We start from the raw sequence: 16,774 nt of genomic DNA, 5'->3' as shown, positions 1-16,774 counted from the left end.
CTATTAACGATTTTTTTAAAAAAGACTATTAGAAAGCGTGTGCACAGACAGAGTGGCAGCAGAGGCAGAGAGAGAAGCACGCTCTCTGCTGAGCCAAGGACCTCTATGTGGGACTCCATCCCAGGACCCTGGGATCATGACCTGAGCCGAAGGGAGCGGCTTAACCAACTGAGCCACCCAGGTGCCCCACCTGTTAACAATTTTTGACTCTAGATTTTTGCTGTCTTATCCTGTGTTCCAAATAATGTTTTTTGTTTTGCTTTTGTTTGTGTTTTAAGATTATTTATTTGGGAGAGAGAGCAGTAGTGGAGAGAGGAATGGAGGGAGCAGATTGATTCCCTGCTGAGCTAGAACCTGGTCCTACCCTTGATCCCAGGATCTGAGATGATCACTTGAGCAGAATGTAAGAGTCAGACGCTTAACCAACTGAGCCACTTGAGGGCCCCCCAAACACCTTTTTAAAATCCTTTTCTGCCATGGACCTCCTTGAAGTCCTAGGGAATTCAAAGTTCAGAAGTCCAAAACAATGTATTTTCTCTAAGTGATTTGTGCATACCTGGCTCTCTAATGAATGTCCCATTTTTCTGACCTCTTTAACCTAGGAATGTCTGAAGTCTCTCTGGTCTCAGAATTTTCTCTGCCTCCCTTCTATCCACTTTTCAGGCTGTAAGAAGTATGTGGGTGCATATTTCAGAAGGTGGCTAGCGAGCTGACCATGAAGGAGCTTGTTGGCCTTAAGGAGGTTGCTCTTAATCCCAAGAGCAATGGCAAATTGAACCGTTTGATAAGTGGGGGCACGTAATTCTATTTTGAAGTGTCTCTAGCTCCATAGTAAACAAATGGAAGGAGTTCTGTGATGAACTGAGCAGATGAGGTCAAAGGATACTGCCGGTATCTCAGGAGCTGCGGTTCTAGAGTGCTGGCACTAGGGTGTACTGAGATGTGCTAGAGTATGGCTATTAGGAATCGAAAGAATTTCAAAGCTTTGGGTAGAATGGCCAGGGCTTGGTGTGGGAAAGCATAGTATCAGAAGAATTCTAATTTTCTCACTTTTGTAACTGGAGAAATAAAACCGCGTGTGGAACAAGGGAAAACAGGCTTTCTGGGTGAGGAGGCAGGAGTGCTGGTGAAACCCTCTTGGGTTTTCATGTGAAATTGGACCTGAAAAGGTCAGGCTGTCTAGGACTGTATGAAATTTTGGCTTGTGCCTTTTTTATTCCAGTATATGAAATGGTCAATTTTGTGTATATTTACTGCAATTGAAAACATGCTGTGCACGTTGTAGAAAATACAGATAATCCAAAAGAATGAACTCCCATAGTCTAATCTGTAGATGGTCTCTGTAAGTACCTTGGCATGGGTGTATGTGTTTTCCTATATACTGTTACCCTTGTTTTAAGATTTTATTTGAGAGAGAGAGCGAGAGAGTACAAGAGTGGGGAGTGTCAGAGGGAGAAGCAGACTTCCCACTGAGCTGGGAGCCCTATGTGGGACTCAGTCTTAGGATTCCAGGATCATGACCTGAGCCGAAGGCAATTGCTTAACCAACTGAGCCACCCAGGCACCCCTACACTATTGTTCTAATGACAAACCATTTAATGCTTGATACGGTGTAAGTTGAACCACCACCGCATGCCGGACACTGTTGTGGAGACTTATTCTGAAGTCGCGTGAGTAAGTCATTGGTCTCCTCGAGCTTATAATGGAGAAGTGTAGTTGTGAAAGCTGTGCAAAGCATTAAGATAACACATAGCCTCTGTGTGGCGACTTTAGGGTGGTGGTCCCCGATCACCCATTCTGGCACTCCAGCCAGAGGAACCAGCTCATGTAAAGCTTGGAAAAGCAGGCAAGGTAAGGGGAAGACGCTGGGATTGGTGAAGTGGGGTCAAGAGGTGGCAGAATGGTAAGAGGTGGGGTAGGGGACGTAAGGGGATGAAATCACCTCAACCAGGGTAAGGGATCTATTTCAATTTTTTTCTAATTGCTACAGGAAGCTGTTAAAAAAATTAAGCATGCGAGTGATAGAATAATGCCAGGTCAAGAATACACGGTAGGAGGGGCACCTGGGTGGCTCAGTGGGTTGAGGGTCTGCCCTTGTTTCCAGTCATGATCGCTGGGTCCTGGGATCGAGTCCCTCCGGCTCCCTGCTCGGCGGGAAGCCTGCTTCTCCCACTCCTCTCCACCTGTGCTCTCTGCCAGTCTCTAAGTCTCAAATAATAACTAAAATATTAAAAAGAAAATACATGCTAGGAGGACAAGAATGGGAGCAGGAAAACCGAAGCTGCTGTAATTCAAGACTTAGAAGGGAAGGAAATAGATTTAGCTTGTTTTTTGGCGCTTGAATTTAGGAGGGGTTTTGACAAAAGGAATCGACAGTGACAAGTGACGGATAGCAAACAGATACCAATGAAAAGCAGATGCTTCCACTTAAAAATAGTTCAACCAGTAAAATATCTTTACACCGTTTTTATCTCTAAAATTAGTTTTCTATACTATTTGAAGGTAAACTGAGTCACACTTCTGGTAGCTTCACATCTGATTTCATATTTAGGAAAGCTAAGTCGTTAGTCATTTTACAGCCAAGGATTCTGAAGCTCAGAAAGGGCATTGCACTTGGGGCACCTGGGTGGCTCAGTGGGTGAAGCCTCTGCCTTCGGCTCGAGTTGTGATCTCGGGGTCCTGGAATCAAACCCAGGCTCTGGGGGAGCCTGCTTCCCCCTTCTCTCTCTGCCTGCTGCTCTGCCTACTTGTGATCTCTCTCTGTCAAATAAATAAAATCTTAAAAAAAAATAAAAGGGGGTATTGCACTCATACTAGTATGACGTGATTTGAAATACTGCATTAGCCAAAAGTGTCGGTCTGCTTTAAAGGGCGATTTATTTAATTTTAGAAAATGAGTTTGAAATACCAGAAATTTAAACTTGGAATGCGATGCGTTTTTATCCTGGGGTGGTTTTAGGAAATTGTAAAATCACAGCCTCCGGCCTTAGTTGAATCCTAAAATTAAGGCTCCCTTAATCAGCAACTGCATTCAGGAACCACAGGATTAAGTAACGGGGCAGAGTAGAGCACTGGGGCAGAATCAGATCGCAGGGGCGCCTGTCGGGCTTTGTCGGTAGAGCATGTGACTCTTGAAATCTGGATCTTGAGTTCCAGCATCATGTTAGGGGTAGAGCTCACTTAAAAAAAAAAAGTCCTGGGCGCCTGGGTGGCTCAGTGGGTTAAGCCTCTCCCTCTGCCTTCAACTCAGGTCATGATCTCAGGGTCCTGGGATCAGGCCCCTCATCGGGCTCTCTGCTTAGTGGGGAGCCTGCTTCCCCGTCTCTCTCTGCCTGCCTCTCTGCCTACTTGTGATCTCTGTCTGTCAAATAAATAAATAAAAGCTTAAAAAAAAAAAAAAAGTCCTTGAGAAATCAAATAGCACTCAAATACTTGAGGTCTCTGAGCTGGTAAGGAATAATTTCTGAGGGACCGTCATTTTACATGTCTTTTTTAAAATCTAAGAATCTATTTAAATTTTTTTCTTTTACAGAGGTGAACTGAAGCTCGTAATGGGAAAAAATTCTTGCATATTGGTGATGAGGATAGCGGCTTAGAAAATAGACGTGAGAGACCTTTCAATTCCTGACTTACCAGAAATGACTTAGAGTGATACTTCAAAGCAGGCACTTAAGGAACACGTGTGACAGAAGTGAGAAGGATTTACACAGCAGTCTGTGAATATTTATTAGAATCTCCGTATGTGCCAGGAATCCCCCTAGATGCTGATTAGTAATACAGCAGGTATAGCCTACCCTCTGGAAACTTGGATCTTTTGAGGGAGAGTGGCAACAAACATGGAAATAAGGAATTTCAGTCCTGATAAGTTCTGGGCACAAAACAATCCGAACGATAATCCTATGAGGAAGAACCCTGTTTATTTTACAGAAGAGTTAATTCAGGCCTGGGGGTTAACTACTTTCCCAAGGTCACATGGCTAACAGGGCAGAGCTAGTGGAGAATGTAACAGTGACAGAAAATGGGCTGTTCTGTAATCATGACCGAGGGTGGTGATGAAAGGTCTCTCTGAAGAAGAGCATTTGGAGTCCAAAATACAGAGAAGGCAGCCATGATACTGGTAGGAGACATTCCAAATAGAACAGATGCACGGGCTCGGGCTCTGTGTTTGGAAGCTTCGTGTGTCCGAGGACCGGTGGGTTCATAACAGCAGATATCAAGAGGTAAGAGCTGGGGCGCCTGGGTGGCACAGTGGGTTAAAGCCTCTGCCTTCGGGGCGCCTGGGTGGCTCAGTGGGTTAAGCCGCTGCCTTCAGCTCAGGTCATGATCTCAGGGTGCTGGGATTGAATCCCTGCTGAGCAGAGAGCCTGCTTCTCTCTATATCTCTCTCTGCCTGCCTCTCTGTCTGCTTGTGATCTCTGTCAAATAAATAAATAAATAAAATCTTAGAAAAAAAAAAAAAAAAGCCTCTGCCTTCGGCTCAGGTCATGATCCCAGGGTCCTAGGATCGAGCTCCACATTGGGCTCTCTGCTCAGCAGGGAGCCTGCTTCCTCCTCCCTCTCTCTGCCTGTCTCTCTGCCTGCTTGTGATCTTTGTCAAATAAAATAATAAAATCTTTAAAAAAAAAAAAAGATAAGAGCTAAATTGTGGGTGGCCTTATAGTTTGGATTTTACCCTTGTTCCGGGATTGTAGGGATCTGAACAGGAAGGTGATGTGATCTGAATTCGTGTGGAGCCTGTCAGGAAGGAATATCAGATGATTGATGGTGGCTTAGGTTAGGATTGCAATGGTGAAGATGGTGATAAGTAGCCAGCTAGTAAGATACATTTTGGAGTCAGAACTAGAAGACTTAATTATGTATTAGATTCTGAATGTGAGGGAAAGAGAATGTTTCAGGATGATCCCTGGGGTTTTTACAGAACTTGGGTGGAAAGCTGTACTCTGTTCGAAGCCGTTCGAAGCTGTACTCTGTAACGAAGAAGCAGGAGTAGATTGTGGAGGAAGAAATCAACTGTTCTCTTAGCCATGTTAAGTTTCATATGCCAGTTGGATAGCCAGGAAGAAATGCTCAAGAGTCGCATGCTCTTCCAACTGAGCCAGCTAGTAGCCCTCCATCATACTTAATTTCTTAACTCCTTTATTTATTCTCCTTGCAGTACCAATCATCTCAGGGTTAGCTTGTGTGCCATCTGCTTTCTCCATTCTTGCCCTTGGGGATGCCAAGTCCTATAAAACAGAGTCAGTTGGTTTCACTGCAAATTCATGGTGTCCAGGCTCAAATGGGCACGTTTTACTATTTTGTATTCTTTTCATAGAACAAGACGTCTTCATAACTACCTATTTCAAGGTATTTTTGCTCTTAAATCCTTGAGCCTCAATCTCACCATTATCTTTTTCAATAAAGATGAAGTTCTTTTACTGAGAAGATCCAAGCAAGCTAATGTGTATGTCCTACACTTTTCTTAGTTTTCCCTTTTTTCTCTAAGCCTCTTCAAGGGTAAGACCATCTCATACTTTACCACCTTTAATACCTGTCCTGGGCTTTTCATGCCTCTTTTTTTTTTTTTTTTTTAAAGATTTATTTATTTATTTGACAGAGAACACAAGTAGACAGAAGCAGGCAGAGAGAGAGGAAGGGAAGCAGGCCCCCTGCTGAGCAGAGAGCCCGATGCGGGACTCGATCCCAGGACCCTGAGATCATGACCCGAGCCGAAGGCAGTGGCTTAACCCACTGAGCCACCCAGGCACCCCTTTTCATGCCTCTTTAAAGCTTCTCTTCATTCTTTTTTTTTTTTTTTTAATTTAAGATTTTATTTATTTATTTATTTGACAGAGAGAAAACACAAGTAGGCAGAAAGGCAGGCAGAGAGAGAGGGGGAAGCAGGTTCCCCTCTGAGCAGGGAGCTTGACGTGGGGCTCAATCCCAGGACCCTGAGACCATGACCTGAGCTGAAGGCAGAGGTTTAACCCACGGAGCCACCCAGGCACCCCTGCATTCTTTTTTCCTACAAAGATTTCCCAGTTGAAAAAGAAAAATAAGCAATAACCTAATCCTGTTTCTACCTAATACTACTCCTTAGTAAACCTGTAGGTAGCTTTACCTAGGATGTACAATTGTTGAATACCCTATGTCTCCTTCACAGTTGGCTTTCAAACTCAGTTTTTTTTTTTTTAAACTCTTTTCTCAAGCATTGTCTACTCACCAAATGTAGTATTTTTAGTTTTTATCCTTTTGGTTTCCCTGTGGGGTATAAACAGGTTATTTAAGTTTCAGGGCCTCTTGCCTGGAGGGGCCTTTAAATGTTTACATTGTTGAATATACTTATAAGGTTGGAAAAGTAAAATATTTTTATATTCTTGTTCTTCAAGCTTCAGTCCTAACGAAACTGGATTTGCTACTTTTTAATAGAGGGTCTCCTGAATTCATATAAAAAATTCATCAGAGTAGGTATAACCTACAGAGCAGGTATGGCTCCCTCCAACTTGGTTAGAGCCAGGGATAGAGGTAACTTCTATGTTATGAGATCTTAAATTGACCAAAGAATTGTATTCTTTCCATGTCCAGGTCCTAGGTCTGCTCCTCATAATTATAGTGTTAGGAACTAGATTTTAAGCAGCTTGACCAAGGTGACCAAGCACTGGAAGATTAATTCATGCTACCCATGCTCACAGAAGATAATTTATAAATCAGAACATTTATTTCTCAGTGTACAAGAAGGAATTAATACCTAATTTTGACTACGGTTGTAGATATCTGCTGCTCCAGGACATTCTCTTACTTGGATCAAGGTGTTCTAGAGACCAAATACAATGATAAAACATTTAGTCTTCATGATTTCTTTTTATAAAGATTTACATCATCTCTACACCCAACGAGGGGCGCAAACTCAGGATCCCTGAGATCAAGGGTTGCACGCTCTGTGGACTGAGTCCACCAGGGTACCAGTCTTCATGACAATGTGAAAAGATCCAAACGGTTAAAGCCTCTCACTGGAGGGGCATGGCCTAAACCCCAAACTACTTGAAGATGATGAAAACCCTGTTTCTTTTTTTTTTTTTTTAAATTTTTATAAACATATATTTTTATCCCCAGGGGTACAGGTCTGTGAATCGCCAGGTTTACACACTTCACAGCACTCACCATAGCACATACCCTCCCCAATGTCCATAACCCCACCCCCCTTCTCCCAACAACCCTCAGTTTGTTTTGTGAGATTAAGAGTCACTTATGGCTTATCTCTCTCCCAAGCCCATCTTGTTTCATTTATTCTTCTCCTACCTCCTTAAAGCCCTATGTTGCATCTCCACTTCCTCATATCAGGGAGATCATATGATAGTTGTCTTTCTCCAATTGACTTATTTCGCTAAGCATGATACGCTCTAGTTCCATCCACGTCGTCGCAAATGGCAAGATTTCATTTCTTTTGATGACTGCGTAGTATTCCATTGTGTACATATACCACTTCTTCTTTATCCATTCATCTTTTGATGGACATCTGGACATCTAGGTTCTTTCCATAGTCTGGCTATTGTGGACATTGCCGCTATAAACATTCAGGCGCACCTGCCCCTTCGGATCACTATGTTTCTATCTAAAACCCCATTTCTTAATGTGACTCAAGCCTGTGCGTCATTCTTAACCACCAAGTCTTGCCTGGCCCTGGATCTAGCTAGCCCTGAGGCATTGTCTGGGCCTTCAAGTGTCACTCCAACCGCACCCTCTTCGGCGGCCACACGCCCGCGCTGCACCTCTCCTCCAGCCTCCCGGACGCCCTAGCCCTTCTCCTCTCTCCCCCTTCCATTATCTCCAGCCACCGTGTGGCCCTCGCTTTCAGTGCCCAAGCTGTCCTCGAGGTCCCTCCTGACGTCGCTTGCGTTGTCACCTGCTTGCTTTCACCTTGCCTCAGCTACTAATCATCACCTCCTAGGGTGTCACCCTCGTCACCCACCCGGCCCGGCCCGGCCCCACTGCCCCAACCGGAAGGGAAGCATCGAATCGCGGTCAGGCCGGCACCTTCCCGGCTGGGGGCGCCCAGGGCAGGCCCGGCTCCCCGCCCCCGCAGGGCCGCGGGGAGGAGCGCTTCGTCGCCCTCTGCCTGTGTCCCTCTTCTGTTTTCTCCCAGTCCCTCAGCGCCACCACCCCTTCATTCTCTCCGCGTGCACCGGAGTCGCCTGCAGCCCTCCGCGGCGAGGACAGGCCTCCCGGCGAAGGCAGACGGCGCCGCTCCGCTCCAGAACCGAAGTATCAGCGGGCGCAGGCGTCGGCGCCTCGGGGAGCGGAACCCGGCCAAGCCCCAGGTGCAGGGGCAGGGTGGCTGGCGCTGAGCCAATCGTGGCTCGTGACGACAGGGCCCAGCCAATCAGAGCACGGGAAGCTTGGCGCACTCGGGGCGGGGCCGGGCGGGTGAGAGCCCGCCCCCTTGCAGCTCGGCGGCCAACGCCTTCGCCCGGGGCTTGCGGGAGCCGCGCAGGTTCACCGCCGCGGGGGACTGGGCGCCTGGGGAGCGGGGAGTCGGCGCCTCCCGTCCAGCCCATTTCTTTACGGGCCGCGGCCTTGACGGGCGTGTCGGTGCCTGCCGTGCGCGCATTCGGACGCGGGCTGTATCTCTCTCGGGAGACTGGGCCGATGGTTGGGGCCGAGTGAGGTCGTTGCCTTGACGACGGCAGCATGCGGCCCGCGGTCCTCCCGAGTGCGCGCCTGCGGCTGGCCGAGGCCGCTCTGCCTCCCCGCCCGCTTCGCCCCCGGCCCGCGGCTGCGTCCGCACCAGAGACCCAGCCAGCTCCGGAACTGCCGGCTTGCTAGTCCGCGTCTGGTAGACCTGCGAGCGAGATGCATCTCGCCCCAAATTTGTTTCCAAGTTGGAAACCTTTGGGTCTTTCCATGTGAAAGGATTTTAAAGAAACGGTAAGCACAATACATGTGTCATCTTTTTATAAAAGGATTTTATTGATTTATCTGAGAGAGCGAATGAGAAGGGGAGGGTCACAGGGAGAAGCAGACTCCCTGCTGAGCAGAGAGCCCGATGCGGGCTTTGATCCCGTCGCTCTGAAGGCGGTCACTTAACCAGCGGAGCCACCCAGGCGCCCCAAGTACAGTACTTTGATTTTTTATTTATTTATTTTTAAAAATTTTTTATTTTATTTGTACAATACTTTAAAAAACTTTTACTATCTCGTTCATTGATCTATGATAGATTTCAGTCTGTCTTTAACAAAATAATAATAAAAAAAAGCATTGTTTTTAGTACCTGATTGTTGGCATTAGAACCATATGCTTCCATGGCACGTGTCCAGGAATACGGCATTGCCAATTTGGCCAGGCAGCCTTTCAGTCTGTGCACAGGAGTAGAAGGCATGAAAAACTGTAGTTTATGAGTAACTGTTTCGGGAAACCAGAGGCTTTTTAAGCTGGGATACTTCTAAGGTATTTGTGGGCAGTAAAAAGTAAAAAGCAGGTGTGTTCAGCGTGCCTGGTTGGTTTCCAGAATAAAACTTGCTTACTGTTAGCTTGCGATACGCTTCATCACATCTTAGACCTGCTTAAGGTAATCTTAATTTTGTTCACTTTGCATTTTCAGGCATTGAGGACACCAATTGCAAAGTGTTTAAAAACGATTCAGATTATAGTGTCCCCCTATTTTTGCTCTTGGCATGAGAAACCTAAAGGTCTAGTCCTTAAGAAAGCATGCTGTCTTAATGGAAGGGGGAAAAAATTTCAGGAAAGGAGAAGAGAGAATTACACTGAGAATTTTTTTCAGACAAACATTTAAAAAAAAAAATAGTAGAGATTCAATGGAAGTTAATATGTCACATATGGAAAGTTAGTGTTGTGGACACTGCTCTGTAAACAGCTGATAGAAACTACTATCAAAGCTAGTGGTAAAATATGAAATAGTTGGAGTTGGTGTTGATGGGAATTTATGGTCATCTTTTCCCACTTCGGCACAGTCTTCTGGTTTTCCATGTCTGTTTGCCTATCTATCTATCCTTAGATTATTAAGGTAAACTGATGAAAATGTATACACGCTGGATTATCACAGTTTGCTAGAACAAAGAGGGTATTTATTTTGTTTTTGTTGTCAGTGTGCTGATAACTGATAAGTATGGAAGAAAATGAAACATCACAATTCACAATCTGGGTAAATTAGTTTTAGATTGCCATAGGACACAATTAATAAAATAGGTGACTTTTTTTTTTCTTTCAACGTTTTATGAATGAGTATTCTTGTATTGTTAGGTTAAAAAAAAATCAGCTACAGAGGCACGTGGGTGGCTCAGTTGTTAAGTGTCTGCCTTCTGGTGACGTCATGATCCCGGGGTCCTGGGATCCAGCTCTGCATTGGGCGCCCCGTTTGGCAGGAAGACTGCTTCTCCCTCTCCCACTCCCCCTGCTTGTGTTCCCTCTCTTATTGTGTTTCTCTCTGTCAAATAAATAAATAAAATATTTTATAAATAAATAAATAAATTTAACTTTGGAGTTACTAGCTTTTATATTTCATGACAGTCAAGTCTTGTGAATTAAAATCTATCTGTATTTGAATTGAAAAGTTTTTTTCTATACCAAAATATGTAGAAGAGTGTTCACTGATCCTTCATCAGTCATTATTAGGGTAGCCATTATCCAAAAATGTCATATAATGAGATGTAAAAGAATTCTAAACACAAAATTCAAATGATCATACTCAAAGTGAGTAATCATTAAAAGGATTTTTGAATTACTGTATTTGGTCCTACTAAAATTTAATTTTTAAACAATTTGCTTATATACTGTGATGTTATTGTTGTTATTTTGTAAGTTCAATATGGGAATTTAATTACGACATTAAGGAAGGTAAAGAAAAACAGCTTTGTGAAAGTTTCTTAGTGTTAACTTGGTACGTGATCATTTGTGAACAAATATTTTTCCCAACTGAGTAGAAAGTGCATAAAGATTTTCAACTTTGCTTTTTTAAAAGATTTATTTATTTGAGAAAGAGAGAGAGATGGAGAGCATGAGTGGGGGGAAGGACAGAGGGAGAGAATCCTTAAGTAGACCCTCCCCTACCCCCAACCCGAGCCTGGAGCCCGACTCAGGGCTCGATCCTACCACCAGGAGATCATGACCTGAGCCCAAACTAAGAGTCGTTGCTTAACTAACTGAGCCACCTACTTGCCCCTCAACTTTGCTTTTTTAAACCTGATGTAAAAAAAATAAATATGATCTTCACTAAAACCAAACTCATTGGGGCACCTGGCTGACTTAGTCGGTAGGGTGAATGACTCTTGATCTCAGGGCTATGAGTCTGAGTCCCACTTGGGTGTGGAGATTACTTAACAGTAAAATCTTAAAAAACAAAACAAAACTTACTTGTGCTTTTTCACCTCTGAGTGAAAAGGAGTTGTTTTTTTCCTAAAGTAAGCTATAATTGTTTTCCATGTTAGTTCAAATATTGCTTTATCTGAATTAAAAATATGTTGAATTTCATTAATATGGTATCTAATAATTTAAACTTAATGGCTTTAATTCTTGTCTACTGTGAAATGTCTTGTTTAAATGAAAGAATTTGAGAAACATAGCTTAGATGTAGAAGCAGTAAGAAATTGTGAGTCAGAGCAGAAGATCCATTAACACAGCAACTGCTCTAATATGGAAAACAAGTGGGGAAGAATTAATTTACTGGAAAGGTGGAGGAAATTAATATGCTCGGCATTATTAACTCTATGTTTTGGTTTCCACAGCAAGAAGAATTCCTACCGGTTTTGAATTAAAATGGAAAAATATGAGAACCTAGGATTGGTTGGAGAAGGGAGCTATGGAATGGTGATGAAGTGTAGGAATAAAGATAGTGGAAGAATTGTGGCCATCAAGAAGTTCTTAGAAAGTGATGATGACAAAATGGTTAAAAAAATTGCTATGCGAGAAATCAAATTACTAAAGGTGAGTAAATACTGAGTTAAAAAAAAGTTGTTTCTTGATCAAGATTGCATTTTTAGAAAAAAATTACTGTTCTTATATTAATTTCCATGCCAAAATTTAAGACATAAATTTCTTTTTTGACATTAAATAAATAAAATGATTATATATGCATATTCATTTGTCCTATGAATATAAACATGATTTTGAAATATTAGTTGCTTCTTTCTATATCCATCTGCCTATCTATCTACCTGTGTATCTATCAGTCATCTCTGTGGGGGGTCCTAAAGACCACTCCACATGCTATGATTCAATAGGAGGACTCAGAGCACTTAGCATGAGGTTGTACTCATGGCTGTGATTTATTATAGTGACAGGATATAAAGCAAAACCAGCAAAGGAAAAGGCACATGCAATGAATTCCAGAGGAAACCTGTCACAGGTTTCCAAGAATCCTCTTCCAGTGGAGTCACATAGGATGCACTTATACATTTTCCAAAAATGATCTGTGACGGCACATGTGAAATACTGTCTACTAAGGAGATTCCATACATTCGGTGTCCAGGGTTTTTACTGGAGGATGTTCATGTAAGACACCCTCTGCCTGACTCATACCAAAATTTCAGAGTCCCAAAAGGAACACAGAGATTCAGCGTAAACATTTTTATTACACATTGAGCCACTTCATCAGTTCTGGAAATGACGAGACCCCTCATAACATCCAAGTTCCCACGTGCCAACCAAGGACTCCCTTCGCAAGCAGACCTTTCTTTTTTTAAAGATTTTTATTTATTTTTTTGACAGAGAGATCACAAGTAGGCAGACAGGCAGGCAGAGAGAGAAGGGGAAGCAGGCACAAGGCTTGATCCCAGGACCCTGAGACCAGGACCTGAGCCGAGAACAGAGGCCTAACCCACTGAGCCACCCAGGTGCCCCAGACCTTTATTTTTTTTAAGATTTTTATTTATTTTTTTGACAGAGAGAGAAGCAGCGAGAGAGGGAATACAAGCTAGGGAGTAGGAGAGGGAGAAGCAGGCTTCCCGATGAACAGAAAACCCGATGTAGGGCTCGATCCCAGGACTCAGGGATCATGAACCAAGCTGAAAGCAGATGCTTAACGACTGAGCCACCCAGGCGCCCCGCAAGCAGACCTTTCAAAGTCTCAGGTCTCAGGCCTACTGTGGGATCTTTTTCTCTCTCTAATCAGTCTCACCAGAAGTTTATCAATTTTATTTATCTTAAGGAAGATAGTGTTTGATCTTCTCTATTTTGTATTTCTTTTTTAACTTAAATTCAATTAACCCATAGTGTATTATTAGTTTCAGAAGTAGAATTTAGTGATTCATCAGTTGCATATAACATCCAGTGCTCATTGCATCATGTGACCTCCTGAATGCCCATCATACAGTTACTGCATCCCCCCCCCCCCCCGCCCCCATGCACCACCTCCTCTCCAGTCACCCTCAGTTGTTCCTAAACTTTTATGCTTTCCTTCCCTCTCTGGTTTTGTCTTATTTTTCCTTCCCTTCCCTTATGTTCCTCTGTTTGTTTCTTAAACTCCACATACGAGTAAAATCATATGATATTTATCTTTTTCTGACTGACTTATTTCAGTTCACATAATACCCTCTAGTTCCGTCCATGTCATTGCACATGGCAAGATTTCATTCTTTTTGATGGTTGACTTATATTCCATTAAAGATAGATACCACATCTTCTTTGTCAGTTCATCTGTCGATGGACGTCTGGGCTCTTTCCATAGTTTGGCTATTGTGGACACTGCTGCTATAAACTTTGGGGTATCCCTTCGAATCATTATGTTTGTATCATTTGGATAAACACCAAATAGTGCAATTGTTGGGCTGTAGGGTAGCTCTTTTTTTTTTTTTTAAAGATTTTAATTTATTTATTTGACACACACACACCCAGAGCAAGAGAGGGAACACAAGCAGGTGGAGTGGGAAAGGGAGAAGCAGGCTTCCTGCTAAGCTGGGAGCTAGATGCAGGGCTCTATCCTGAAGGCAGATTATTTTTAACTTTTTGAGGAACCTCCATAATGTCTTCCAGAGTGGCTGCACCAGTTTGCATTCCCATCAACCTTGTAAGAGTGTTTCCCTTTCTCTGTATCCTTGCCAACATCTATTTTTTCCTGAGTTAATTTTAGTCTTTCTAACTGGTATGAGGTGGTATCTCATTGTGGTTTTGATTTGTATTTCCCTGATGTTGAGTGGTGTTAAACATCTTTTCATGTGTCTGTTGGCTGTTTGTATGTCTTCTTTGGAGAAATGTCTGTTCATGTCCTCTGCCCATTTCTTTTTCTTTTTTTTTGTTAAAGATTTATTTATTTATTTATTTGACAAACAGAGATCACAAGCAGGCAGAGAGGCAGACAGAGAGAGGGAAGCAGACTCCCCGCCGAGCAGAGAGCCCGATGGGGGACTTGATTCCAGGACACTGAGATCATGACCCGAGCTGAAGGCAGTGGCCTAACCCACTGAGCCACCCAGGTGCCCCTCCTCTGCCCATTTCTTGACTGGGTTATTCATTCTTTGGGTGCTAAGTTTGATAAGTTCTTTATAGATTTTGGATATAGCCCTTTATCTGATGAGACATTTACAAATATCTTTTGCCATTCTGTAGGTTGCCTTTTAGTTTTGACTGTTTCCTTTGCTGTGCAAAAGCTTTTCATTTTGATTAAGTCAGTTCCAATAGTTCATTTTTGCCTTTTTTTCCCTTTCCTTTGAAGACATGTCTATCAAGAAGATGCTGTGGCTGAGGTCAAAGAGGTTTCTGCCTATATTCCCCTCTAGAATTTTTTTTAAGACTTTATTTACATGATAGAGAGAGAGAGACAGCAAGAGAGGGAACACAAGCAGGAGGAGTGGGAGAGGGAGAAGCAGGCTTCCCGCTGAGCAGGGAGCCCAACATGGGACTCGATTCCTGGACCCTGGGATCATGACCTGAGCCAAAAGCAAGGGCTTAGTGACTGAGCCATTGAAGTGCCCCTCCCCTCCCCTAAAATTTTGATGGATTCCTGTCTCACATTTAGGTCTTTTATCCATTATGAATTCATTTTAGTATAGGGTCTAAGAAAGTGGCCCAGTTTCATTCTTCTGCATGTGGCTGTCTGATTTTCCCAGCACCATGTGTTGACGAGGCTGTCTTATTTCCATTGGACATTCTTTCTCAGTTTGTCAAAGATTCATTGACCACAGAGTTGAGGGTCCATTTCTGGGTTCTCTATTCTGTTCCAATGATCTGTATGTCTGTTTTTGTGCCAGTATCATACTGTCTTGATGATTACAGCTTTGTAATATATTTTGAAGTCCGGGATTGTGATGCCTCCAGCTTTGGTTTTCTTTTTCAAGATTGTTTTGACTATTTGAGGTCTTTTCTGATTCCATACACATTTTAGGATTATTTGTTCCAGCTCTCTGAAAATTGTTGATGGTATTTTGATAGGGATTGGATTTGAGAGTGATCTGGCTGTGACATCTGTCACCCCATTGATCTTGAGGGTTGATTTGGCTGGCTGCAGTGGTGTCCCCTTCATCACCTCACTGCTCCATGTGCATCTCTCCCAACGCTGCACATTCAGTCTACTGTGGATGACCTTCCCTGATAGAGGAGGACCATCCACGGTACTGAGAAGAAATATGTTAAACTCTTTCTCTGAGTTAATTGATTTGTCTGTTTTTCATTGTAGTTCATTTAATGTTTATAAACAGAAAAGCTATGTAAGTACATTAAATTTAGAATTATATATTCATGTTGAATCAAATATTTTATCATGAAACAACTTATTAATATTTCTCCTTAAAGTCTGTGTGAAGCTAATAAAGCTACACTAGTTTAATTTTGGTTAGTGTCTGCATAGTGTATCTTTTTATACATTTTTACTTGGAAGTTTTTCAATTCTTGTTAAGATATGTGTCTCATAAACATCATATCGTCACATTTAGCTTTTCGTCTTCTTTGGCAACCTTTGCCTTTTAATTGGAATATTTAGTCTATTTATACATAATGTAATTTCTAGTATATTTCACCATAAGTCTACCATCTTATGTGTCATTTATCTTTCCGTTTTTGTATTTCTTTTTACTTCTTTGGATTAATTACATTTATAATTTATTTCCTTCTAATAATTTGAAAATTATACATCATATTTCTTTTTAGTGGTTATCATAGACATTTGTTCAAGTCTAACATGATCTGATACTTATTTTTTTATGTCTGCATTTTTTTTCATTCAGCTTTTTATTAACATTAAATGGACATATAGAAAAGTATGTATCTCATAAGAATACATCTCTGTATATTTTTAAAAATTAAACAACTCCATGTTACCACCGTATAAGTCAAGAGAGAGAACATTAAAATCACTCTATAAGCTTCCCTTATGTCTTCTGTAGCCACTACTGCCTTCCTCCTCTATCCAGGTCACAAGTATCCTAATTCTTTTTTTTTTTTTTAAGTTTTTATTTATTTATTTGAGGGGAGGGGCAGAGGGAGAGAATTTCAAGTAGACTCCATGCTGAGTGCTGAGTCCCACAACCCAGAAACCATGACCTGAGCCAAAAACCAAGAGTGAGACACTCAACTGACTGGGCCATTCAGGTGCCCCACAACTATCTTAATTCTTATCAGTATAAGTTAGTTTTGTTTTCTTGTTACTTGGAATTTTCTCTTTGATCTTGTTTTTCTGAAATTTCACAATGTGTCTAGTTTGGATAACTTTTTTTTTTTTTTTAAGATTTTATTTATTATTTTGACAGAGAGAAATCACAAGTAGACGGAGAGGCAGCCAGAGAGAGAGAGGGAAGCAGGCTCCCTGCTGTGCAGAGAGCCCGATGCGGGACTCGATCCCAGGACCCTGAGA

The 16,774-nt window shown here is 42.5% G+C and overlaps 1 protein-coding gene across 1 annotated transcript in view; it reads left to right on the top strand.

Moving 5' to 3' along the window:
• Positions 1 to 8,815: 8,815 nt before the first annotated feature.
• CDKL2 (cyclin dependent kinase like 2) overlaps positions 8,816 to 16,774 on the top strand; it is a 43,441-nt gene continuing 35,482 nt past the window's right edge. Inside the window, exons 1-2 of the mRNA XM_059385270.1 lie at positions 8,816 to 8,904; positions 11,718 to 11,916. Coding sequence (XP_059241253.1) covers positions 11,749 to 11,916 — 168 coding nt within the window. The 5' untranslated portion in view covers positions 8,816 to 8,904; positions 11,718 to 11,748. The remainder of the gene's footprint in view (positions 8,905 to 11,717; positions 11,917 to 16,774) is intronic.

Source organism: Mustela nigripes, chromosome 1 (genome assembly GCF_022355385.1).
Source record: "Mustela nigripes isolate SB6536 chromosome 1, MUSNIG.SB6536, whole genome shotgun sequence".
Taxonomy (NCBI): Eukaryota; Metazoa; Chordata; class Mammalia; order Carnivora; family Mustelidae; genus Mustela; species Mustela nigripes.
Note: the sequence above shows the minus strand (reverse complement) of the source record. Positions and strands in the feature narration are given on the sequence as shown.